This window comes from Panulirus ornatus, chromosome 28 (genome assembly GCF_036320965.1).
Source record: "Panulirus ornatus isolate Po-2019 chromosome 28, ASM3632096v1, whole genome shotgun sequence".
Taxonomy (NCBI): Eukaryota; Metazoa; Arthropoda; class Malacostraca; order Decapoda; family Palinuridae; genus Panulirus; species Panulirus ornatus.
In genome coordinates this window covers 828,023-854,130 of record NC_092251.1, presented here as the reverse complement: position 1 = coordinate 854,130, position 26,108 = coordinate 828,023, and the positions used below count along the sequence as shown (strand labels likewise).

Here is a 26,108-nt window from a genome sequence, read left to right as displayed (position 1 = left end):
TGTGGTATACCGGGGTTGACGTGCTGTCAGTGGATTGAATCAAGGCATGTGAAGCGTCTGGGGTAAATCATGGAAAGCTGTGTAGGTATGTATATTTGCGTGTGTGGACGTATGTATATACATGTGTATGGGGGGGGGGGGTTGGGCCATTTCTTTCGTCTGTTTCCTTGCGCTACCTCGCAAACGCGGGAGACAGCGACAAAGTATAATAAAAAAAATATAAATACTTATTTGTAATTTTCCACACCAATGAGGTATCCCTGGGAACAGATGAAGAACAGCATCATTTGCTCACATCCACTATCTAGCTGTCATGTATAACACTGATGATAAGATTTCAAGAACTGCAGAATCTTTTCAAGTTCATCTTCAATCCAGTACCAAAACAATTCTTCTTAACAGTTTCAACTAACAATCATACAAAATTTCTTAAATCATACAAACAAAAGTAGATGAAACATACAAATCAAAATATAAAACTAAGAAAAATTACAATCAGAAGTATGAGGGATATTTTAGCCTATATGTTGAGAGAACTGCACCTTCTGTTCCATAAAAGTCTTACTAAAGAAGAAATGAGATGATGCTGGAGATATGCTCAAGAAGACCAGGCTTTTGAGTGGTGGGAGCTGGAGCATCTTCATCTGAGACAAAATACATGGAGTAATCTCAAAATCATGTCAATACTAAAAGTTTAATCCTCATGAAAACAAGTCAACTAACTACTGACCCATACTGTATGAAATTCAATAAATATATGCCTTCCATGTCTGCACTTCATGAAATGATATCTCAACATCTATGTCACCTAAAGCTCAACAGCGTGATAATCTAAGACAGCGATGACCACTACATACTATGTACAACATGACAAGTATGATCCCCTTTTACAAAGCAATCACTGAATACTGGGTAACTTGCATTAAGTCTGTCTATATAAAAAAAAAATAAAATCCCTCAAGTACTTGAAGGAAGGCATTTCATGAAATTCTTCCTTTTTGTATTTCAGTTACCATCTCCATACTTTCAAGAGTGAAAGGTCAAATAGTAACACTTAATACTTATGGTAAAGATTTTTTCACATAGGTTTGCCTGTTGTTTAAGTTAAACAGTCACCAATTACTGATTCATACCTACCCCAGAACCACATTCTATGAGAGAATCTTGGTGTTACCTAAGAACCCTTTCCGGGAGCACCTGCAGCTTCAAGGCTACACTACTTGTAACAGAAGGGAAATAATGGACTCCTTTGGAGTGAGAAGTTCTTTGACGAGACTGTATTCCCAATGATAGTCTTGCCAAAGGGAACTTTTCATTCATGGTGGATTTTGCCAACACCAACAGTCACCACTTGCATGTAACAATTAAAAGTGTGTATAAAGACATGATTATGGTATGTTGCGGGTATTTTTTTTCTATTCTTCTTACATGGCATTGCAAGGAGCTTAAGGATGAGTGGCAAAACATTTGGTGGACTGGAATGTAAATTCAATCAAATACTGTATCAGAGTAGTACTTCCATGGGTTACTAAGGGACTCTGTAATCTACTCAATGGTGAGGTAGAGCATAATGGATATGATGTTATCAATACCTGCAACCTAAAGCTAATATTCAAAAAATCTAAAATACCAATACAATTATATAAAGATAACCAAGAGTCTACTGAAGTAAGTTTTAAAGATTTTGCTGAGTCCTATGCCTTTAGCTAATGCAACACAGCAAGAAACATTGGCATGGTACAAGAAGAATAATACATCTATAAAAATAAACCAGTCTGGAAGGTTTATACCAAAGAGACTACCATCAACCAAAAGAAATTCATTCTAACTTACCAAGTTCAAATTTCCATAGCTTGTTAGGTCCAATTTCTGCAACATACACTTCAAATCCATCCACAGATGCAACTATATCATGGGGATTACTGAAACCCTGTAAAATAATTCATGCATGGTAGTTGAAAAATGTGTTTTGATGAAAGAAAAACTGCTTCTCTCCACAGCAATGTCCTGTGGACTTTCAGCAAATCTCCAAGATCCCTGGTAGTTTGAAAACTATAATTTGCTATTCCTCTTTAACTCCCCTATTCAGCAACTGCAGCCTGTGGTTTGGTCCAGGTCCACCCTTCACCCAATTAGTACCCCACCCACTTAGTGAAGATGTAATCATCCTGTTGGCTGTCACGGTGGTCATCTCATAATTTTGGGACACAGTTGCCACTCTAGTGGTCATTACTATCTGTTTAGAGAATTGCATTTTTCAAAAAAGAGAAATGAAAGGAATGTAGAAGACAAAAACTTGGAAAACTTGCTCTCACTACAAAAAACCCAGAGAGAAAGAGTTTTTCATTCTTCAAAACTCATCTTTCTCTCCAGGGTAAATTAGTCCCATGAGCTTTGACAGCATACCAATGTGCAGGAGGTGGGTCAGAGAAAAAACTTCTCAACTAAGAGGAACATACAGTAAAAACAGTTACCCTAGAGGTTATCCTGTAGCACATTAGTGATACTCTACCTTGAAAGTACTATACAAGGTTGATCCATGATATCTAATTTGAGGTTTCCTTTAACAATAGTGTGTGAGGAATTTCAAAGACTTCTTTTGTGAATCTCCTCCAAGGAAATGTTTCTAAGAATGACCAGAGTGGAAGCTACCAACCTGTTATCATGCACTCTAATATTCAAGCCAGGTTGGGCCAATAAAACAAATCTTTTCATTCAAGATAAGATATATCTCGTTTGGAAGGGTTTCAAACTTCGTAGATGCACAAAAAAGTGTTGCCCTCAAAAGTCCCAGGCAATCTCACTGAATTCTCTCAAAGATTTAGCTGGGCATATTCTCTTGCAGAAGTCTTCCAAGAAGCAATCACAACGGGGTATTTCAAAACTTACTTATTTCATTCTTTGCCAAAAACCTTGATTTTGGATTAATCTCAATCCAAGACATATCATCAAAAATTATAAAGGTTCTTTTGTTTGTACATTGCTTATATCTCTCTAAATCTTCTCCCAGCAAAAAGAGGTGACAAAATCTGATCAAACTTAATCCCTCCAAGACCCAGTTTCTGCCCAATTCTCAATCAACAATTCCTCACAATTTTCCTCTCTCCTTTCATGGTACTGTAATATCACTTCTTGAATCAGTGAACATAATTGGTATTAGTGTAACATCCACTCTTTCTTAGAAAACCCACGTTACAAAATAGCCAAGTCTGCCTCTACAGAACTGGGGTCCTGTTTAGATGTCAAAATTTCTTTTCTTCCTAACAGTTGCTCTGTTTACACAAACAACTGATTCATCCTTGTTTGGAGTGCTTGAGTTTACCAGTTATGGAGACTCTTTTGCCATGGCCACCTCAGTTCAGGGAGTTCCCAGAGGAAATGGGAATCACAGATATAAAAACAGAAAGAAAGACATATGAAAGACAAGAGAATCTTGACAATAGCATTCATGAACATAAATAAATACTAGTAATCTAATGTTTTACTGGAGTCATCCCTAATTCGCTGTCACTATGTCATGACTGTCATTCTGAAGCATTACTAACACCTATCACCTGTCACTTATTTTGCAAATTCTTTATTTTGAAAAGCAAATGATTGATAGAATGGATTTATATGTTTGGATAATAAAAAAAAATCCCTGCATGCAAGGACTTTGCACATCTTTGGAGTTTAATGGTAATCTCTACGAATAAATACATTTGTAATTCCTTCACCATAACATTCACACTATGATAAATACATTTACAATTCCTTCATCATAACATTCACACTATGATAAATACATTTGTAATTCCTTCATCATAACATTCACACTGTGATAAATACATTTGTAATTCCTGCATCATAACATTCACATAGTTTTGCCTCCTTAAATTATGTTTACAATACCTTCAAGTTCAATAGTGTATATATATTACCCTGAAGTGTATGAAATCTTAAAAGTATCAGTATTACATTTTTCTTACCTGGTTTTTGGGGCTAAATCCACTCAAGAGCTTTCCTGTGGTAAAATTTACGTCAAAAGCTAATACCTTTTGAGTATTTAACATAACTGGGCCATTTACTGCAAACAATTTTCCTCCTAAAAATCAAAAAAAGAAATGTTAACTAGGTCAAAATATCTGAGAAAACAAATCTTATTTGAAAACTGCTAGCATTCACTGTGTGTTTAGCACATAGTACGACAAAAAACAAAGCATGGTTTAGTTGTTTTTAAGGATTGTAAGTTATAATTTCAATATTTCAGCACCTTCACTTAAGTAACAACTGAAATAAAAGCTAACAGTTACCAAAAGCAGGTGTATAACTGACAGAGAAAATACGACTTCCCCATCCATTATCCTTGAACTGTCTTGTGAATCTCAGGTCAGCAGTTGTATAACACAGCACCCTTCCATTCTCTCGGTCTGCCACACACACCTCTCCCCTGTCCTCAGCAAGTGTCAGTGCATGAGGAATGACAAATGTTCCTGGAGGAGGAGGATTGAAATTAAAGACAGAAAAAAACAAAGACTATTTTTTCTTTTTAAGCTTGACAACTGTAAATTCATCAGGATACTACAATTCTGCAGAGATCTGCAAGTACACAATAGAGTGAATTTGAAGGATTAAAGATTAAATGACAGTGGATAAAAAACTAAAGAATATGCAACACACAGACATAAAAAGTGGAAAGAAATAAGAATGTCTACTTCAGCAGCAGCAAAACACATCTGACAGTGGAGGGCTAAGATTTGTACATGTAAAGTGCTAAGGGTGAATTGATGCCTGTGATAATATCTTGCTCCCTGGTGATTCAAGAAAAATTCTTGCACATCACTTTTCTTATGTAAGTCTAAATACTTTTTCAAGTTAATAACACTCTGACTTTCCATACTTCCTTATCAGTGAAAACTTGCTCAACTGATGTTCAATTAATTGTCAGATGTGTAAACTGTCCACTACTAATCATAACTTCATACATTTAACCAACTATCCTCCTCCTCTCCCAAGACAAAGGAATACAATAGAATTCAAACTTTATCAGACTATTTGGTTCCTTCAAGGCTGTTTGTGATAGTGGGAGAGACATCTTACTGCTCTTTTAAAAACCACCATCTGCCCACTTGCAAGCACAGCACATTAGGACTGAAGCTCGCCAACCACAATGTCTCATTAGTGTACCACCCCTCACAGTTAACATATGTTGCTGTAGCTCTACAGCACTGTTTAACACTACGGTGAGGCAATAGGAATAACTTTTCATGCACACCAAGTGCAAAGTATTAATCAAAAATTATTTTTCTAAGGTGTATTCTTAAATAAAGCAAAATATTCTGATAAAAATGATAAACAACAGAACCTTCTGAGTTACTGTTTATGATTGCACATGCTCTTGACCTTATGCTGCACTACTTCCAGGTTTATGATGTATCTAATGAGTATTTTCAGGAATAACATGTGAGTTGCGTGACATTTTTGTTAGTATTTTTGTCAGAAACAAATAAGATTACAAATGACTTTGCATCAGAAACGTCTATTATCTTATAAGGGTGACATGGTAACAAAAATTATTACATAATCTTCCTTGTTAATGGGTCCACTTTTTGTCTTAAGATATTTCTTCTTTAATACTTTTTTGTACTCCATCAACCTTAAAATTTCCTGCAGTTACCTAGTCTGCCTCCCTTTAGACCCTAAGAAATATCACAGTGTCCCTCAGCTTCTCAACCATTTAACTGTCCTAAATATTCATCCCATTTCCAGAATATTTCACCAGCCTTTCATAACACTCTGCAAATATATCTTTTGTTTTACAATATTACTTTTTCATTACATCTCATTTAGTCTTACTCCAACAGTTGCATTCAAATGAGTATTCAACTTTCTTCTCAGGTCTTTATTTCATCTTCATCTTTCTTGTAGATATCTCAGCTTTCTAAATTGCAAATTCATAACAACATGTTCTTTGCCTTCTAACCTGATTATCAGCATCTCCATATTAAATAATCACATATGCTTCATTCTCTGGATGCCCTTTTGACATCCTTATTCCATCTCAATGTTTCCATGTTCCCAACTTTTGTTTATCTTTAACCATTTATCATCCTTTTCCTGGGTATTCTCCAAGAAACTTTCACCCTGCTGTTTGAATATCACATCTGACACTCATTTCACTTTAATGTTAATATTCAAACAATTTATCCTACAACTACAACCATAATTGAAGAATGCCTAATGTATGCTATTACCACCATATTAAGAATATGGTGAATAGTCATTATTGGAAGGAGTTTAGAGAACATCTAACTACATACGAAGCATTCTATCCTAGAAACACTGATGATACAGAACTTCAATCACCATAGCCTCTAATCCTCTACACATTCCTATACTGAAGCATTCATATCATATCCACCCTTCCCATGAGTTGATTTCTACTCCCACCAATAAATTACATCTATTTTGTATGTCTTTTTACCTCCACTTTCTCAATGTCCATTTCCCAAACACTATAATCTTTGAGACAAATATGTAAAAAGAAAAACTATCTCTATATAATGTTACAATCATAAAATTCATAGTACAGTGCTCTATATCCTGAGAAAAACACTTGCCTTCACGACTTTGTTTCCCATACTGTAACAGAAGTTTTCCATCAGCAGAATATTTGATGATTCGAGAATTACAGTAGCCATCAGAGACAAAAAACTCTCCACTAGTCAAAACAGCAACTCCCGTTGGCTTGCAAAAATGATCATCATCTTTTCCAGACACAAACCTGAAAAATAAATTTTGGAATACTGTAACATAATTTGACATTGTAATCTATTCGTATCCTACTGACCTTCTGTTATACACCTAAGTGACTTCTGTACTTCTCCTCTAATTCAGGTGTGCTCTATCACTTTGTCCTTCTACTTTAACTTTTGGCCTTCTCAATTCACTTGCCCTCATCACACTAAAATACACATTTCAGATATCACTGAATCAAAAAATCAATTCTCTTAATATTTTTTCACAAGCCTCATACTCTATTTCATACTTTATGAACCTTCCTTTGATAAAGTCCTTATCTTTATATCAATTTCTTAGATATTCTTCAAGAAAAGCTGTACTTTATTAGATAATATAATGTTAAATACTTATGTTTCCCCAAAGTACAAATGTCTAGGCTTATCATTCCTTCTCGAAAACTTCTAACACCTTATGGCTCATCTTCTTCCCTTTTCTTGCTCTCCCTCAAGCTCCACCAATGTCCCGCATTTTACATCCATTCCAGTATTTCAACTACTACTACACAACACCTGTCCATCAACATCTCAAATACAAGTACCCTCTTCTATTTGCATTTGTCCAGTTTCCTCTGATTACAAGCTTTCTAAAATTCCTTCATCACTGTTTGTAACTCTTTAACTCATTTTGTTACGGTTGCTGTATTATTCACATTCAAAAAAATTCTAGACTTTCAATTTCTTCAACTCTATTGATAACCACTCTTACTATGCTATTCAAGTAAAAAGTAAATGTTCACATTAATCAATATCCTAACTTTCATTGCTTTTAATGCTTGCTAGTTCTTTTGGATGTTAATGTGCTGAGAGGTGCAACTGGAGGGATGTCTGATCATTATCTTGTGGAGGCTAAGGTGAAGATTAGTATGGGTTTTCAGAAAAGAAGAGTGAATGTTGGGGTGAAGAAGGTGGTGAGAGTAAGTGAGCTTGGGAAGGAGACCTGTGTGGGGAAGTACCAGGAGAGACTGTGCACAGAATGGAAAAAGGTGAGAACAATGGAAGTAAGGGGAGTGGGGGAGGAATGGGATGTATTTAGGGAATCAGTGATGGATTGCGCAAAAGATGCTTGTGGCATGAGAAGAGTGGGAGGTGGGCTATTTAGAAAGGGTAGTGAGTGGTGGGATGAAGAAGTAAGAGTATTAGTGAAAGAGAAGAGAGAGGCATTTGGACGATTTTTGCAGGGAAAAAATGCAATTGAGTGGGAGAAGTATAAAAGAAAGAGACAGGAGGTCAAGAGAAAGGTGCAAGAGGTGAAAAAAAGGGCAAATGAGAGTTGGGGTGAGAGACTATCAGTAAATTTTAGGGAGAATAAAAAGATGTTCTGGAAGGAGGTAAATAGGGTGCGTAAGACAAGGGAGCAAATGGGAACTTCAGTGAAGGGCGTAAATGGGGAGGTGATAACAAGTAGAGGTGATGTGAGAAGGAGATGGAATGAGTATTTTGAAGGTTTGTTGAATGTGTCTGATGACAGAGTGGCAGATATAGGGTGTTTTGGTCGAGGTGGTGTGCAAAGTGAGAGGGTTGGGGAAAATGATTTGGTAAACAGAGAAGAGGTAGTAAAAGCTTTGCGGAAGATGAAAGCCGGCAAGGCAGCAGGTTTGGATGGTATTGCAGTGGAATTTATTAAAAAAGGGGGTGACTGTATTGTTGACTGGTTGGTAAGGTTATTTAATGTATGTATGACTCATGGTGAGGTGCCTGAGGATTGGCGGAATGCGTGCATAGTGCCATTGTACAAAGGCAAAGGGGATAAGAGTGAGTGCTCAAATTACAGAGGTATAAGTTTGTTGAGTATTCCTGGTAAATTATATGGGAGGGTATTGATTGAGAGGGTGAAGGCATGTACAGAGCATCAGATTGGGGAAGAGCAGTGCGGTTTCAGAAGTGGTAGAGGATGTGTGGATCAGGTGTTTGCTTTGAAGAATGTATGTGAGAAATACTTTGAAAAGCAAATGGATTTGTATGTAGCATTTATGGATCTGGAGAAGGCATATGATAGAGTTGATAGAGATGCTCTGTGGAAGGTATTAAGAATATATGGTGTGGGAGGCAAGTTGTTAGAAGCAGTGAAAAGTTTTTATCGAGGATGTAAGGCATGTGTACGTGTAGGAAGAGAGGAAAGTGATTGGTTCTCAGTGAATGTAGGTTTGCGGCAGGGGTGTGTGATGTCTCCATGGTTGTTTAATTTGTTTATGGATGGGGTTGTTAGGGAGGTAAATGCAAGAGTCTTGGAAAGAGGGGCAAGTATGAAGTCTGTTGGGGATGAGAGAGCTTGGGAAGTGAGTCAGTTGTTGTTCGCTGATGATACAGCGCTGGTGGCTGATTCATGTGAGAAACTGCAGAAGCTGGTGACTGAGTTTGGTAAAGTGTGTGGAAGAAGAAAGTTAAGAGTAAATGTGAATAAGAGCAAGGTTATTAGGTACAGTAGGGTTGAGGGTCAAGTCAATTGGGAGGTGAGTTTGAATGGAGAAAAACTGGAGGAAGTGAAGTGTTTTAGATATCTGGGAGTGGATCTGTCAGCGGATGGAACCATGGAAGCGGAAGTGGATCATAGGGTGGGGGAGGGGGCGAAAATTTTGGGAGCCTTGAAAAATGTGTGGAAGTCGAGAACATTATCTCGGAAAGCAAAAATGGGTATGTTTGAAGGAATAGTGGTTCCAACAATGTTGTATGGTTGCGAGGCGTGGGCTATGGATAGAGTTGTGCGCAGGAGGATGGATGTGCTGGAAATGAGATGTTTGAGGACAATGTGTGGTGTGAGGTGGTTTGATCGAGTAAGTAACGTAAGGGTAAGAGAGATGTGTGGAAATAAAAAGAGCGTGGTTGAGAGAGCAGAAGAGGGTGTTTTGAAATGGTTTGGGCACATGGAGAGAATGAGTGAGGAAAGATTGACCAAGAGGATATATGTGTCGGAGGTGGAGGGAACGAGGAGAAGAGGGAGACCAAATTGGAGGTGGAAAGATGGAGTGAAAAAGATTTTGTGTGATCGGGGCCTGAACATGCAGGAGGGTGAAAGGAGGGCAAGGAATAGAGTGAATTGGAGCGATGTGGTATACAGGGGTTGACGTGCTGTCAGTGGATTGAATCAAGGCATGTGAAGCGTCTGGGGTAAACCATGGAAAGCTGTGTAGGTATGTATATTTGCGTGTGTGGACGTGTGTATGTACGTGTGTATGGGGGTTGGGCCATTTCTTTCGTCTGTTTCCTTGCGCTACCTCGCAAACGCGGGAGACAGCGACAAAGTATAAAAAAAAAAAAAAAAAAAAAAGTTCTTTTACCATTCAACTGATGAACAACTCAAACAGCCATGTTTTCATTGAAATTCAAATTCAAATCATGCATACATAACTCTATAAAAAAACATTTCACTACCTTTCCTCTTTGGGATGAGCCCATAGGTTTAAATCCTGACTGCAGTAGTTGGTCTATGTTCAACTCAGCTGTTCACCCTCCCCTAGGGGTTAGTTGATAAATTGTGTACCTGGATTTTTTTTTCCCAAAAAAAGAAGGAACAGAGAAGGGGGCCATGTGAGGATACTCCCTCTAAGGCTCAGTCCTCTGTTCTTAATGCTACCTCACTGAAGCAAGAAATGGCAAATATGCATGAAAAAAAAGTGGGTTAGGAATGGGATGTATTTAGGGATGCAGTGATGGCTTGCACAAAAGTTGCATGTGGCATGAGAATGTTGGGAGGTGGGCAGATTAGAAAGGGTAGCGAGTGGTGGGGAGAAGAAGCAAGGTTGTTAGTGAAAAAGAAAAGAGAGGCGTTTGGACGATACTTGCAGGGAAGTAGTGCAAATGACTGGGAGATGTATAAGAGAAAGTGGCAGGAGGTTAAGAAAAAGGTGCAAGAGTTGAAAAAGAGGGCAAATGAGAGTTGGGGTGAGAGAATATCATGAAATTTTTGGGAGGGTAAAATGATGTTTTGGAAGGAGGTAAATAATGTGCGTATGACGAGAACAAATGGGAACATCGATTAAGGGGGCAAGTGGGGAGGTAATAACAAGTAGTGATGAAGTGAGAAGGAGATAGAGTGAGTATTTTGAAGGCTTGTTGAGTGTGTTTTATGATAGAGTGGTAGATATAGGGTGTTTTGGTTGGGATGGTGTGCGAAGTGAGAGGGATAGGGAGAATGGTTTGGTAAACAGAAAAGAGGTAGAGAAAGCTTTGCAGAAGATGAAAGCCGGTTAGGCGGCGGGTTTGGATGGTATTGCAGTGGAATTTATTAAAAAAGGGTGTGACTGTGTTGTTGGTTGGCTGGCAAGGATATTCAATGTATGGTGAAATGCCTGAGGATTAGCAGAATGCATGCATAGTGCCAATGTACAATGGCAAAAGGATAAAGGTGAGTGTTCAAATGACAGAGGCATGTATTTGTTGAGTATTCCTGGGAAATTATATGGGAGGGTATTGATTGAGAGGGTGAAGGCATGTGCAGAACATTAGACTGGGGAAGAGCAGTGTGGTTTCGTAAGTGGTGGAGAATGTGTGGATCAGGTGTTTGCTTTGAAGAATGTATGTGAGAAATACTTAGAAAAACATATGGATTTGTATGCAGCATTTATGGATCTGGAGAGGGAATATGATATGGTTGATAGAGATGCTTTGTGGAAGGTTTTAAGAGTATATGGTGAGAAAGGTAAGTTGCTAGAAGCAGTGAAAAGCTTTTACCAAGGATGCAAGGCATGTGTAAGAGTAGGAAGAAAGGAGAGTGATTGGTTCCCAGTGAATGTTGTTTGCAGCAAGGGTGTGTGATGTCCCCATGGTTGCTTAATCTGTTTATGGATAGGGTGGTTAAGGAGGTATGTGCAAAAGTTTTGGAGAGAGGGGCGAGTATGCAGTTCGTTGGGGATGAAAGGGCTTGGGAAGTGAGTGAGTTGTTGTTTGCCGATGATACAGCTCTAGTGGCTGATTCAGCTGAGAAACTGCAGAGGTTGGTGACTGAGTTTGAAAAATTTTGTGAAAGGAGAAAGTTGAGAGTAAATGTGAATAAGAGCAAGGTTATTAGCTTCAGTAGGGTTGATGGACAAGTTAGCTGGGATGTAAGTTTGATGATACAGCACTAGTGGCTGATTCAGGTGAGAAACTGCAGAAGCTGGTGACTGAGTTTGGTAAAGTGCGTGAAAGAAGAAAGCTGAGAGTAAATGTGAATAAGAGCAAGGTTATTAGGTACAGTAGGGTTGAGGGACAAGTCAATTGGAAGGTAAGTTTAAATGGAGAAAAACTGGAGGAAGTGAAGTGTTTTAGCTATCTGGGAGTGGATTTGGCAGCTGATGGAACCATGGAAGCGGAAGTGAATCATAGGGTGGGGGAGGGGACGAAAGTTCTGACGAATGTGGGGAAGTCGAGGAGGTTATCTTGGAAAGCAAAAATGGGTTTGTTTGAAGGAATAGTGGTTCCAACAATGACATATGGTTACGAGGCGTGGGCTATAGATAGAGTTGTGCGGAGGAGGGTGGATGTGCTGAAAATGAGATGTCTAAGGACAATACGTGGTGTGAGGTGGTTTGATCGAGTAAGTAATGAAAGGGTAAGAGAGATGTGTGGTAATAAAAAGAGTGTGGTTGAGAGAGCAGAGGAGGGTGTTTTGAAATGGTTTGGTCACATGGAGAGACTGAGTGAGGAAAGATTGACAAAGAGGATATATGTGTCAGAGGTAGAGGGAACGAGGAGAAGTGGGAGACCAAATTGGAGGTGGAGAGATGGAATGAAAAAGATTTTGAGTGATTGGGGCCTGAACAAGCAGGAGGGTGAAAGGCATGCAAGGAATAGAGTGAATTGGAACGATGTGGTATACCAGGGTCGACGTGCTGTCAATGGATTGAACTAGGACATGTGAAGCATCTGGGGTAAACCATGGAAAGTTGTGTGGGGCCTGGATGTGGAAAGGGAGCTGTGGTTTCGGTGCATAATACATGACAGCTAGAGACTGAGTGTGAACGAATGTGGCCTTTGTTGTCTTTCCTAGCGCTACCTCGCACACATGCAGGGGGAGGGGGTTGTTATTTCATGTGTGGCGGGGTGGTGACGGGAATGAATAAGGGCAGACAGTATGAATTATGTACATGTGTATATATGTATATGTCTGTGTATGTATATATATATAATGTATACGTTGAGATGTTTCTTCTTTTTTCTTTTAAACTATTCGCCATTTCCCGCATTAGCGAGGTAGCGTTAGGAACAGAGGACTGGGCCTTTTTTGGAATATCCTCACCTGGCCCCCTCTGTTCCTTCTTTTGGAAAATTAAAAAAAAAACGAGACGGGAGGATTTCCAGCCCCCCGCTCCCTCCCCTTTTAGTCGCCTTCTACAACACGCAGGGAATACGTGGGAAGTATTCTTAATCCCCTGTCCCCAGGGATGGTTATGTATATGTGCGTAGATGGACGTGTATGTATATACATGTGTATGTGGGTGAGTTGGGCCATTCTTTTGTCTATTTCCTTACGCTACCTCGCTAACGCGGGAGACAGCAACAAAGTATAATAAAAAAAAAAGTTTAAATGGAGAAAAATTGGAGGAAAAAGTGTTTTCAATATCTGGGAGTGGACTTAGCAGTGGATGGAACCATGGAAGCGCAAGTGAGTCACAGGGTGAGGGAGGGGGCGATGGTTCTGGGAGCGATGAAGAATGTGTGGAAGGAGATAACATTATCTCAGAGAGCAAAAATGGGTATGTTTGAAGGAATGATAGTTCCAATAATATATGCTTGTGAGGCACATAGATATGGTTGTACGGAGAAGGGTGGATGTGTTGGAAATGAAATGTATGAAGACAACATGTGATGTGATGTGGTTTGATAAGTAAGTAATGAAAGGGTAAGAGATATGTGTAGAAATAAAAGGTGTGGTTGAGAGAGCAGAAGAGGGTGTGTTGAAATGGTCTAGACATATGGAGAAAATGAGTGAGGAAAGACTAACAAAGAGGTTATATGTCAGAGGTGGAGAGAACAAGGAGAAGCGGGAGACCAAATTGAAGGTGGAAGGATGGATTGAAAAAGATTTTGAGAGATCGGGGCCTGAACATACAGAAGGGTGAGAGGCGTGCAAGGAATAGAGTGAGTTGTAACAATGTGGTATACCTGGGTTGACATACTGTCAGTGGACTGTATCAGGGCATGTGATATATCTGTGGGGCATAGATATGCACAGGCAGCTGTGGTTTCAGTCCATTACAGATGAAAGCTAGAGATTAAGTGTGAATGTATGTGGCCCTTTTTTGTCTTTTCCTGGTACTCCCTCGCTGAAGCAGCGGGTAGTGTTGCTGTATCCTGTGGGGCCAGGTGGACGAAGAATGGATGAAGGCAAGCAAGTATGACTATGTACATATGTATACATATCTGTGTATGCATATGAATACATGTTTATGTTATGTTTTTTTTTTTCCGCTGTCTCCCGTGTTTGCGAGGTAGCGCAAGGAAACAGATGAAAGAAATGGCCCAACCCACCCCCATACACCTGTATATACATACGTCCACACACGCAAATATACATACCTACACAGCTTTCCATGGTTTACCCCAGACGCTTCACATGCCCTGATTCAATCCACTGACAGCACGTCAACCCCGGTATACCACATCGATCCAATTCACTCTATTCCTTGCCCTCCTTTCACCCTCCTGCATGTTCAGGCCCCGATCACACAAAATCTTTTTCACTCCATCTTTCCACCTCCAATTTGGTCTCCCACTTCTCCTCGCTCCCTCCACCTCCGACACATATATCCTCTCGGTCAATCTTTCCCCACTCATTCTCTCCATGTGCCCAAACCATTTCAAAACACCCTCCTCTGCTCTCTCAACCACGCTCTTTTTATTTCCACACATCTCTCTTACCCTTACGTTACTTACTCGATCAAACCACCTCACACCACACATTGTCCTCAAACATCTCATTTCCAGCACATCCATCCTCCTGCGCACAACTCTATCCATAGCCCACGCCTCGCAACCATACAACATTGTTGGAACCACTATTCCTTCGAACATACCCATTTTTGCTTTCCGAGATAATGTTCTTGACTTCCACACATTCTTCAAGGCTCCCAGAATTTTCGCCCCCTCCCCCACCCTATGATCCACTTCCGCTTCCATGGTTCCATCCGCTGCCAGATCCACTCCCAGATATCTAAAACACTTTACTTCCTCCAGTTTTTCTCCATTCAAACTTACCTCCCAATTGAATGGACCCTCAACCCTACTGTACCTAATAACCTTGCTCTTATTCACATTCACTCTTAACTTTCTTCTTTCACACACTTTACCAAACTCAGTCACCAGCTTCTGCAGTTTCTCACATGAATCAGCCACCAGCGCTGTATCATCAGCAAACAACAACTGACTCACTTCCCAAGCTCTCTCATCCCCAACAGACTTCATACTTGCCCCTCTTTCCATATATGTATATATATGTGCGTGTAAGGGTGTTTATGTATATAGATGGATGGGCCATTCTTCGTCTGCTTCCTGGCACTACCTTGCTGACGCAGGGTTGAGGGACACGTTAGTTGGGAGGTAAGTTTGAATGAAGAAAAACTGAAAGTGTTTTAGATACCTGGAAGTGGACATGGTAGCAAATGGAACCATGGTAGTGGAAGTGAGTCATAGGATGGGGTTAGGCAGTGAAGGTTCTGGGAGAGATGAATAATGTGTGGAAAGAGAGAATGTTATCTGGGAGAGCAAAAATTGGTATGTTTGAAGGAATAGCAATCCAAACAATATTATATGGATGCAGGGCATGGGTTACAGATAGGGTTGCACAGAGGAGGTAGATGTGCTGGAAATGTAATGTTTAAGGAAAATGTGTGATGTGAAATGTTTTGATCGAGTAAGTAATAAAAGGGTAAGAGAGATGTGTGGTAATAAAAAGTGTGGTTTGAGAGAGCATAAGGTGCACTGAAATCATTTATGCATCTGAAGAGAATGAGTGAGGAAATGTTGACAAAGAGGATATACATTTCTACAAAGAGGATATACATTTCAAAAGTGGAGGGAACAAGGTGAACAGAGGAAGCAAATTGGAGATAAAAGGATGGAGTGAAAAAGATTTTGACTGACAGGGGCCTAAACATGGAGGAGAGTGAAAGGTATGCACGGAATAAAGTTAACTGGAATGATTAGGTAAATGGGTCGATGTGCTGTCAATAGCCTGAACCAGGGCATATGAAACTTCCGGGACAAAACCATGGAGAGGTCTGTGGGGCCTGTTTGTGGTTAAAGAGCTGCAGTTTCAGTGCATTATACATGTCAACTGAAGAAAGGATTTGAGTGGATATAGCCTTTCTTCATCTCTTCCCGGCACTACCTGAGTCAGTGGAGTGCAATCTGATAACCAATGAAGTGCTGCCTCACTACGCAGCTTTCACTAATCCTCCTGATAGCCAGGTTGCTGGTTGCCTATCAACTATTACCTGCAACAAAACTTACTGCATTCTATATTTCTAACCCACGTCCACAGATATTTGTTTCACTCATGTAACTTGTATTTACCCCATGAACTTTGCAATTCAGTTACTTCTCAATGGTTATACAAACTAGTTTTTTCTAGTTTTATGAAAAATGGTTTTATGCTTACAAAGTGAATTATTCACAAAAAAATATAAAAAACATTACATTAGTATATGTAGTTTTATAAAATCAATAAACAACCTGCAACACCATTACCATCACAGATAAGAGTTGCTTTTGCAACTGTATGTCTAATAATTCATTATTTCCATATCTAAATATCAATGGAATGATTATTCATTTTTATAAGCAATAAACTTAAGCATATGATTTTTCACACTTAGAAATATATATCATATATGTAAGCAATATCATTGGTAACAGACATCAAATAAGTATTTCTATGACACTGTTCCCTGACACATCTTTACACAAAAGATACTTGATGCCACCCTCCACAACAATGCCAAAATGTAGCTGGCCAACTTCACAGCTGCTATGCAAAAGTCAATCACATAGGCTTCATCCCTAAGCTCTACAATCGAGTTCTTCAAGGAGCGATTCTTTTCAAGCTTTCTTAAATATCTTCCTGCATGACCTCCCATTACCTCCTACAGACCAGTATGAATGTTCTCTCATTTACTGACTATCTTTTAGTCACACCACAACACCCAGACAATACAGAATCAACGACAAAAATGCAATACTACATTAAATAACTGGAGAAATGGCTCACCCAGAACAGAATGCCTGTCTCTCCATACAAGTCTTCACCATTTTAAACCTAGACAGAAATGAATCCAATCGGTACCCTCCACTCACCCTGAAGGCCAATCATTTCTACTCAACTATTCTGGCCATCACATGTAGCACACACAACATTCACTTCTTACACCAAAAACATCAACACAACCACTTTTTCCAAAACTACATCTCACTTGCCTGGTCACCCACCCTGTCAAAAGCAAATGAAAAAAAAGCTTCAAAACACACAAAACAGACTAATCAAAACAATCATTTGCTGTCTAGCTACCACAAGGAGTCAGAGTCCATAAAATCACTCACACATTATCCACAGACAGGTCATCCCTGTCAAATAATTCAGGATCAACCTCTTAATCTAGCTATAAGCCTCTTAATTTCCTCCCTTGAAATCTCACAAAAATTAGCTCTCATTAGCATGGCTGGAAGATGACTGACTGTGGGGAGAAATCAATGTGCACTGCCAACTCAGCCACTGCACAGGCTTCGCACAGACTTGAAACTGAGGTATGAAACTTGATGTGCAAACATCCATCTAGGAGCATTGCTCAGCTTGCATAAATATTCATCTGGAGATGTTGTGGGGTCAAACTATTGATCTACCATTACTCCATTCCCAATCTAATGGGGTGGATCAAGTTTTTATCTTTTTAGCTCTTCTCTATAAAGCTTTAGGATCTACAAAAAAGAAAAAAAAAGTGATGAGTTATGTTACATCAACTACATAAAAATGGATCACTAACTTCCTAAACTAAATAATTTCTCCCATACCTGACCAACATTAAAATGAAACTGTTAAACAGGACTACTTTACTGGGGAAGAAACCTTATTCTAATTTTGCATCTGCGCTTGTGTCTGTGTGATTACCTACTTCTGCATATGGGTGGGAAATGTTAAATTTGTGGAACCTCATCTCTTACTCTCTTTACACACACAATCTTATTGTTCACTGCATCAAATGTTTTTTGAAAAGGTGCCCCTACTTTTGTTGGCTTCCATCCAGCGAATAGAAGTTTGAGTACACTTCTATCAAACTCTTGACTATGTTGATAAATGACTTACCCGTTGTCAAATAATACACAGTTCAGATACTTCAGAAAGATGACTTGCAATTCAAGGCTAATATCATGGTCAACAACAATATTCAGATACTGTGAGGGAGATTTTTAAACAAATGACTAAGATTTAAATCCACCTCAATATCTAACTAAAACACAAAAATTCATGCAAACCAGCAAGTTCATCAACAACCTTAGGTGGCTTTATATTCTTTTCAGAGTGCAATAAGAGTATTCAGCTCCACAAGAACAATGTATTGGACAATATCTATGATTGTTCTCTAACTTTCTTCTAAAATGGTAGAAAGCTAATAAGGTTCATCCTTTAACACCTAGAAAGAAACTATGTAAGAAAAAATTGGCACTGATGTAAAGTAATTCTGTTGTAACTGGAATGGAAGATGAATGGAATAAGACAAGTGATGAAACTTAGAATGCAGACAATATAATGACATTTAGTAGAGGTGCTGCTACTTACTGGTCAGCTTAACTTGAGAATGATTTTATAGTTTGTGGAAGGCGACCTACTTTTAAGTGATCAAATTCAATGATTTGTAATTATTTCTACTACTGTCTTTGTTCTTGAAACAAGACTTATTGTCTACATTAAGGAAAGGCAAATGGCAAAAGCTATGTTACCATCAGCTAAACATCTAAATAAGAAAAAGTAAAATTACTTGTATATACCAATATTAGTAAAACAACTGGTTATCCAAAAAGGAGTATTTAACAACTATGTAGGACCAAGTTGTGAACCTGGCTACTAAAAAAGAATAATCAAGGGAGAAAAGTGCATTGTGTCCATGGTCCTAGGCTGATACATTAAGTGAATCTTACCTTGTGCCAAGCTTTAGTAGTGGCTGTCCCTGACCATATCCTGCAGGGAACTTCAAAACTTGATGGAGTCCCACATCAGTAACCCAGATGTTGTCATCCTTATCCAAAGTCAAACCATGAGGCATGAAGAAACTGTGGGACATAAGTCATTGCTAAATTTGATTTAATATGATGGGAGATATGAGGTTACAATAATTCCAACCAGTAAACAAAACATTCTTTTCAGTGATGTTAAGAATGAAGAGGGCACATGGAAACTTACATCTGTTAAATTCCTAAAGATAATGTGCTTTTGAAACAAAAGGCAGCAAAAAGACTTTGATATAAATGAAGTAAAAAATGATATTATGGAATAAATATCATTACCTTGTGGTGGGAATAAAAAAAATTTCATCAAAACTAGCATATCATTTCCTTTTTCAATCTCTTTCATAACCCATTCTCAGTCTGTAAAGCAAGCAGTCACTCCTCTGGAAACAACTACATATGTAACCTGGGCCTTCAGGATCAATACGGTAACTCTATCCAGCTATTACTTACACTAATCTTTCACTCAATGTACATCTAACATGTTTACACCATTATCCCACATTTTCATTCATGTGAATATCTACTTCATCAGCTTGCATATCTTTCTTATAACTTCCATTTTCATCCAGTTGAACTTATGTCATACAACTTAGGAGCTCATCAAAGTCCCTTTTTATGTTGAAACAACCATCATTCCCTATTCCTCTCATGACTTTATCATCATCTGCAAACACTTTCAGGCATGAGTCCAGTGTGTCTTGTATGTCACTTATAGTACACTGATCAAGGACAGCACTGGTCCCAAGATTAAGCCATGCAGCACACCACTGGTAAACTCAAACCAATTTCTAATAGACTCCTTTTGATATGAATCTCTGTTTCCTTCCACAAAAATAATTTTCTTCACTGAAGGAATCTCCCCTATATGCCTATCTGAAAATCCAACTTGTATGTGGTGTAGTGTCAAATGCCTTCTGACAGTCCAGAACATATAATACATAATTTCCATCTCTTTAGTCCACAATGGAGCTCACTGTCTCAAATACCAAAGATATGTTACACATGACCTCCTTAAGTATGTATGTTGATGATGCTAGAGTCATAATGGAACTACTGTGGGTAATGAACAGGACTTCATAAACACACAAAGAGACAGACAATCTCCAGCGTTGGCTGGATATACGGTTAATGTAAATCAGCCTAAATAAATGCAAACTTACTAAATTGGGATACAATGAAAAGTGGCTTAGTTATGACTTGAATTAGATATAATGATTGGCGTATGACCAGAAATTCACATTAGGGAAAGTGTTCAGGAAGAAGATGTTTTAATCTATTCTTTAATGTCAAAGCTACATTCAGGATTAATACAAACTATCATCTGTTAGCAAATATCAAATTTACATATATGATAAAAAGGAACTGTGGTAAAAGGAGGCCAGTGGCAATGAATTTGCCTTAGCCAGAGGTGAAAAGAAAGAGGAGACATGATTACAACTTTCAAATATCTCTTAACAGTTTGGCATTGTCAACATTGAGCAATTCTATGAAATCAAGATGGCAGAAAGAACAAAAACTCATGAGGCACTACATACATGAGACTACATGCAAGGAAGGAGAATATAAATTTTTTGTATCTTTTAAGTCATGTGAAAAATTTCATTAAGAAAATTTGACAAAAAATGCACATGTTAAACTAGGAAGATGGGTCAGAGAGTTTCTAATAAACAGAAAATACAAGGTACTGGCATAAGGAACAGTGTCTGATGAGGATGATGTTTTATCAAGATTGCTACAAGAAAAAATAATAGCTTCAATACTGTTTATATCATTGATATCAGACACTCAATAACAGTAACAAAAAGAAAAACTAGATGTTTTGCATAAAACACCACAGTAGGTAAAAGAAAATGTTGGAAAAATACATCAACTGAAATTTTTCTTACTAGGTAGTAGTTGGTAGGCAGCCAACAACCAGGGAGGTATACAACCAGTATTACCCACCTGGGTATCAGGAGCATTAGTGACAAATGCTTAGTGAGCCAGCACTTCTGAATTTGTCAAATTGCATTCATCTGACCTAGGTAGCCATCTTTTCATTCTGCCTTACTAATATGTGGACTACTGGCATTCTATCCAAAAACATACAATCTCTCCTTGTCATATTCAACACTCGACAATGCTTAACTCATGCAGCTCATTCTTCGTAACTCTAGATTTTCCTGTGGTGAGCACTATGTGCTATCCCTGCCTTTTGGCAAAGTGGCTGGTGCATTAGACAGAAGCAGAATGTAGGAACATTTAGGCAGGAGCATTAGGTAGAAACATTTGGTAGAAATATTAGGTAATAGCAATAGATAAAAGTAGTCATTAGGAACATTAGGCAAGAGCCTCTGCAAACACTGCACTAAACTTGCCCTATGCCAGTGGCCTGTTAAGGGTGAGGCATTAAAGGATAAGAAGCGGGACAGGAGTTCTTTAGTTATGGAGACTGTTGCCATGGCCACCCCTTTGAGGGAGTTCCATTTGGAACAGGCGTCATACATATGCATAGACAGAAATTTTTCTATATCCAATTCATTTTCCATTATTTAAGCTGACTGCTTGATATGCAGTGATTTAGCCCACTAACAGCACATCACCCCATAAACCACATCAATTCAGGTAATTCTATCCCATAGCTGTGAGCAACACACATGCCAGGATCTACAATTTTCAGCCAGAAACGAATTAAGACACATCTCCCATAGAATATCCTGGAGTAAAAGTAAAATGAAACCCCAGAGTTGTAGTTTCTACAAAGGAGAGAAATGCAAATTTCAAAGAGATATCATGGAATGAAGTCCTCAGTCATCCAGAATCACATACATTTGGATTGCAAGCCTTACTAATATTATTACATCTAAACTCACTACTATGAATGTAATTAAAGTTTACAGAACATATAAGAGTTCATGAAAATAAAAAACAAATGATGTGATCACGAACAGAAATAACATGAAGTGAACGAAAAAGTGCTGGCATCTAAAATGATTGTTTACTAACTATACCTGAAAACCCTCATAAAACATTGTTGATACACAAGAGCTAAACAGCATTAAGTAAGAAACTGAAAAGGAAGAGGAATGTAAATAAATTAAATTTGTAGAAATAGCATCATCAACAAAAAAGTGAGTTCCAGACATTCAAAACAACTTTGCTAACAATATTTGAAAATATTCAAAGAATTAAAAACCTGAAAATTAAGTAACAAGGTGAAATAAAAAGAAATAATTCACTACAAATAAAAAGTAGTAATAAAATTAATAAAGATTCAAATGAAAGAAGTGCCATCATTTGCAGGAACAATAAGGAAATCAGATTTAAATGAAAAAACAAAAGTATGCAGCCTAGTCAGGACAACAGTAAGTACAAATACTTTAGTAACATGAAAAGCTGAGATAAAATCCAAATAGACACCTAAGAGTAATTAAGAGCAACATAAATGGATCAATGGTATATTTAGTAAACGGTAAAAAACTAATTAGCTGCAATAGCTGCACAAACCAGACATCAAGTTGTTTGATAACACTAGATAGGAATATAGCACAAAATTCATTTAAAAAAATATCTGGATAGAAAAGCCTTATGTTCTCTAAACAAAACAGTCTCAACAAAGAAAAGAATCATAAAGAATGAAAGCAAATTTTGTGACTTAAAATATAAGAAAGAGAACAACCACATCATCTTTAGGCAATTAGTTTTTAAAATATCCTCCCTCTTCCTTTTCTTTGCATTCAAGGCCCAGGATTCACATCCATATAACAGTTGGAACTGCCATAAACATACCCATATTTGCCCTAACAGACAATGACCTCTCCTTTTACACAAAGTGGAAGGAACAGATAACAAATCTACAGGAATCCCATGGAATATATCAATATGAAAATAACATCAATAAAATCTAATGTCTTCTTCAATAAGAAATCTGGATGAAAAAGAGAACTGAAATATTCTAAGGATGATAAATGACTGAGACAGTGCCACATGATCCAAGAGAAACATCTGAGATGTAAGTGACAACAGAGAACAAAAGTAATGTTAAACTTGCGAGAAACAACTGAAATGTCAGTGACAACAGAGAACAAAAGTAATGTGAAACTTGCAACATAGGTGGTGAGTGCTACACACTATCCCTAATCCCCAAATAAATTTTGTTGTAGGTACTTGTAGCATGGTAGGAACTCCTTAAAAACATCCTGACCTTAATCTGGTAGGCCTTTATTGTCAGATTCCCATTTTACACATCCTGCAAAACTAATTCAGCATCCTTTGTAATTTTTCATTACTTTTGACTAGCAATCTGAATTGTTCACAAATAAGAGTTACTAGCAAGCAGGTCTTTCTATCTAACTCAAGCTTTGTTCCCTTTCTTCCTTTCTGCTCTCATTTTTCTTTCACCTGCATCCATGATTATAAATAAAATCAAGATGAAATAACACAGCCATGCCTCACTCCCATATCCATCTCAAAACTTTCACTCAGTCCACCATCTATATTCAAACACGCTTTACTATTTTCCTGAATGATTTTGTTGCATTCAACCATTTTCCTCCAATACCACAAATTTTTATTACTTCTCACAATGTAATATACTATGAATATAGAAAAAATAACTGTTTTAGAGACACTTGGTGGATTATGGTTATTCCTGACGGTATATAATGGAAAAAAATAGGAATGCAAGCCCAACATATACTACATTAAACACTTAGATACACTTACTAGTTTTCTCCCCACTTGTGTAAGATTTGTCCAGTGTCCTTATTCAAATGTATTAGAGTTGGCTGAGAAATAGCATTATCTTTGTCCCGAAGGTCATTCCCAATAAAAGTTGAACCATCCCATGACCGTTCACCTCGATGGAAAACAACCACATCACCATGGGAGTCTAAGGCAACTGCAACCACCTGGCCATACTCAACTTCTTTTTGACCCCATTTTGGTATTACATGATACGCTGGAATTAAAATAAAAAAAATTTAAGAAATATGTAGCGAATGAAAGAAAATGAAATTCTATCTTTGGTGGTCTTTCAAATTACTTATAATCTATTTAAAAGATTAGATTGAATATACTTCTTAGATAATTTGTTTTACCATCATTAAGTCCATTCTGATTCTTTATTAGAAAAGCATGGAAGGAGGAGTGGTATGAATGGGAAATATTGAAAATTATCAGGGAAAGAAGAATGTGCTATTGTACTATAACCAAGGGTATGAGAGGGTGTTATAGAGCATGGATGGAATGGAGCAAGAATAGTGTGGGTGAAAGAAAAGACTGGAACTGTGAAGTATGTATGGGTATGTGCACATGTGCCTGTGAAAATGAAGACTATGCAAGGTAAAGAAATGAAGCATTTCTGGAGAAATTCTAATGACTGTATAAATGGTTTTGAGAAGCAGAGAAATTTTATTGTAATGAGTGCTATGAATGAGAAGGTGGGATGTGATGAAACTGGTAAAATAGTTGGTAAATGGGGAATGCCTAGAGTAAATGAGAATGAAGTTATATTGTGGATGTCTGTGCTGAAAAGGGTTTATTCCTTGTTAAAAAGAAAAAAAAAATCAGCACAAGATGATCCACAGGTATACATGGATGAGAAATGATGGAAGAGAAGAACAAAACGGTTTGACAGACTATGTGGCACTGGATGAATGTTTGAGAAAGGCTGTGCCAGATGAAATAGTTGAGAGGATTCTTTGAAGACTGACCATTTCATGGTTCTTGTTAGAGTGAGGATCAAGAGGCAGTAGAGGTAAGGTGTAAGGAGGAATGGAGAGGTGAAAGTGTTGGCAAGTAAGAAGATGAATCAGAACGAATGCAAGGAAGAGATGAAAGGAAGGTGACTGAAAGTTTTGATGGAACTGCAGTAAATTTAGGGATACAGTCATGTGTGAATGAGATGTTAAAATGTGTAGAGAAAGACTGTTAAAGGTTGTAGAATTAGTATTTGGATACAAGGACATGAGATACAGGAATAAAAAGGGAAATGTATGGTGGACAGATGAGATTAGAAATACTATGAAAGAGAAGAAAAAGGCATATAGTAGATTCCCCTATAGGAATGTATCAGCAGAAGTTTGGCAAAAAGAAGGAGGGAAGAATATAAGATGTGTAATTGGAATGTTAAGAGGTTAATAGATGAAAGCAAAGGAGTAGATGAAGATTATGGAAGAAAGTTGAGTGAAAAGTTTAGGGAAAATAAGAAATTGTACTAGAGGAGGAGAAAAAGGAAAGAGGTCAATGTAAGAGTGGAACTGTTTATGTAAAAAGCTACGAAGAGGAGTAGCTGAATCAAAAGGAGGAATTGAAAGGAAGATGGAAAGAGTATTTTGAAGATTTGATGTATGTGACAAAATGTGAGACAGGAGTTGTTACATGCATGGGTGTGGAGGATCACAGGAAAAGAATACAAGTGCATAGGCCTATAACAAAAAGGGAAGTAAAAAGGGTGATAATGAGGCTGAAGGTAAGAAAGGCACATGGAGTGGATGGGATTATGTCTGAAATACTAAAATATGGATCTGAAATACTGAAATATGGAGGAGAAAGTGTGATAGAGTGGATGCATTTGATATGAAATTCTGCATGGAAGCAAAGGTTGTGCCTTAGGACTGGGTGAAAGCTATCATTATTCCTTTTTTCAAAAAAGAAGGATGTATGTAACAAATATAGGAAATAAGTCTACTGAGAATATCAGGAAAAATGTTTGCAAGAGTGTTGATTGATAGAGAGATGGAAATGCATGAATGCAGAATAAGTGAGGAGCAAGGGGGTTTTGGAAGAGGTAGGGGATGTGTGGATCAGATTTTTGTGGTGAAAATGACAGTGGAAAAGTAACTAGTAAAAGGTAATAAGCTGCATGTAGCTTTTATGGATCTGGAGAAAGCATATGACAGTCAAGTGGGATGCTTTATAGGATGTGTTAAGGATATGTGGGGTAGGGGAACAACTGTTGGATGGTGTGAGAACCTTTTATAGAGTAGCAAATGTATGTTTAAGAGTGAACGGAGAGTTGAGCAAAAGTTTCAGTGTACATAAGGGTGTAAGGCAAGGCTACATAATGTCACTGTGGTTTTTTAATATACATATGGACAGAGTGATAAGAAAGTAAAAAAGCAAAACTAGAGAAAAGGAGTGCAGAGATAGAGT

The 26,108-nt window shown here is 38.0% G+C and overlaps 1 protein-coding gene across 8 annotated transcripts in view; it reads right to left on the bottom strand.

Moving 5' to 3' along the window:
- LOC139757752 (peptidylglycine alpha-amidating monooxygenase-like) overlaps positions 1–26,108 on the bottom strand; it is a 151,173-nt gene that overhangs the window by 28,492 nt on the left and 96,573 nt on the right. For 7 of the 8 annotated variants that reach the window (XM_071678512.1, XM_071678513.1, XM_071678517.1 and 4 more), the window contains 6 exons: positions 23,679–23,913; positions 18,885–19,016; positions 6,600–6,763; positions 4,293–4,472; positions 3,969–4,084; positions 1,834–1,930 (listed from right to left, as the gene is read on the bottom strand). In XM_071678512.1, the coding sequence (XP_071534613.1) occupies positions 1,834–1,930; positions 3,969–4,084; positions 4,293–4,472; positions 6,600–6,763; positions 18,885–19,016; positions 23,679–23,913 (924 nt within the window). Of the gene's footprint in view, positions 1–190; positions 645–1,833; positions 1,931–3,968; positions 4,085–4,292; positions 4,473–6,599; positions 6,764–18,884; positions 19,017–23,678; positions 23,914–26,108 lie in introns of those variants that run through there. The other variant, XM_071678518.1, reaches the window with a different exon arrangement.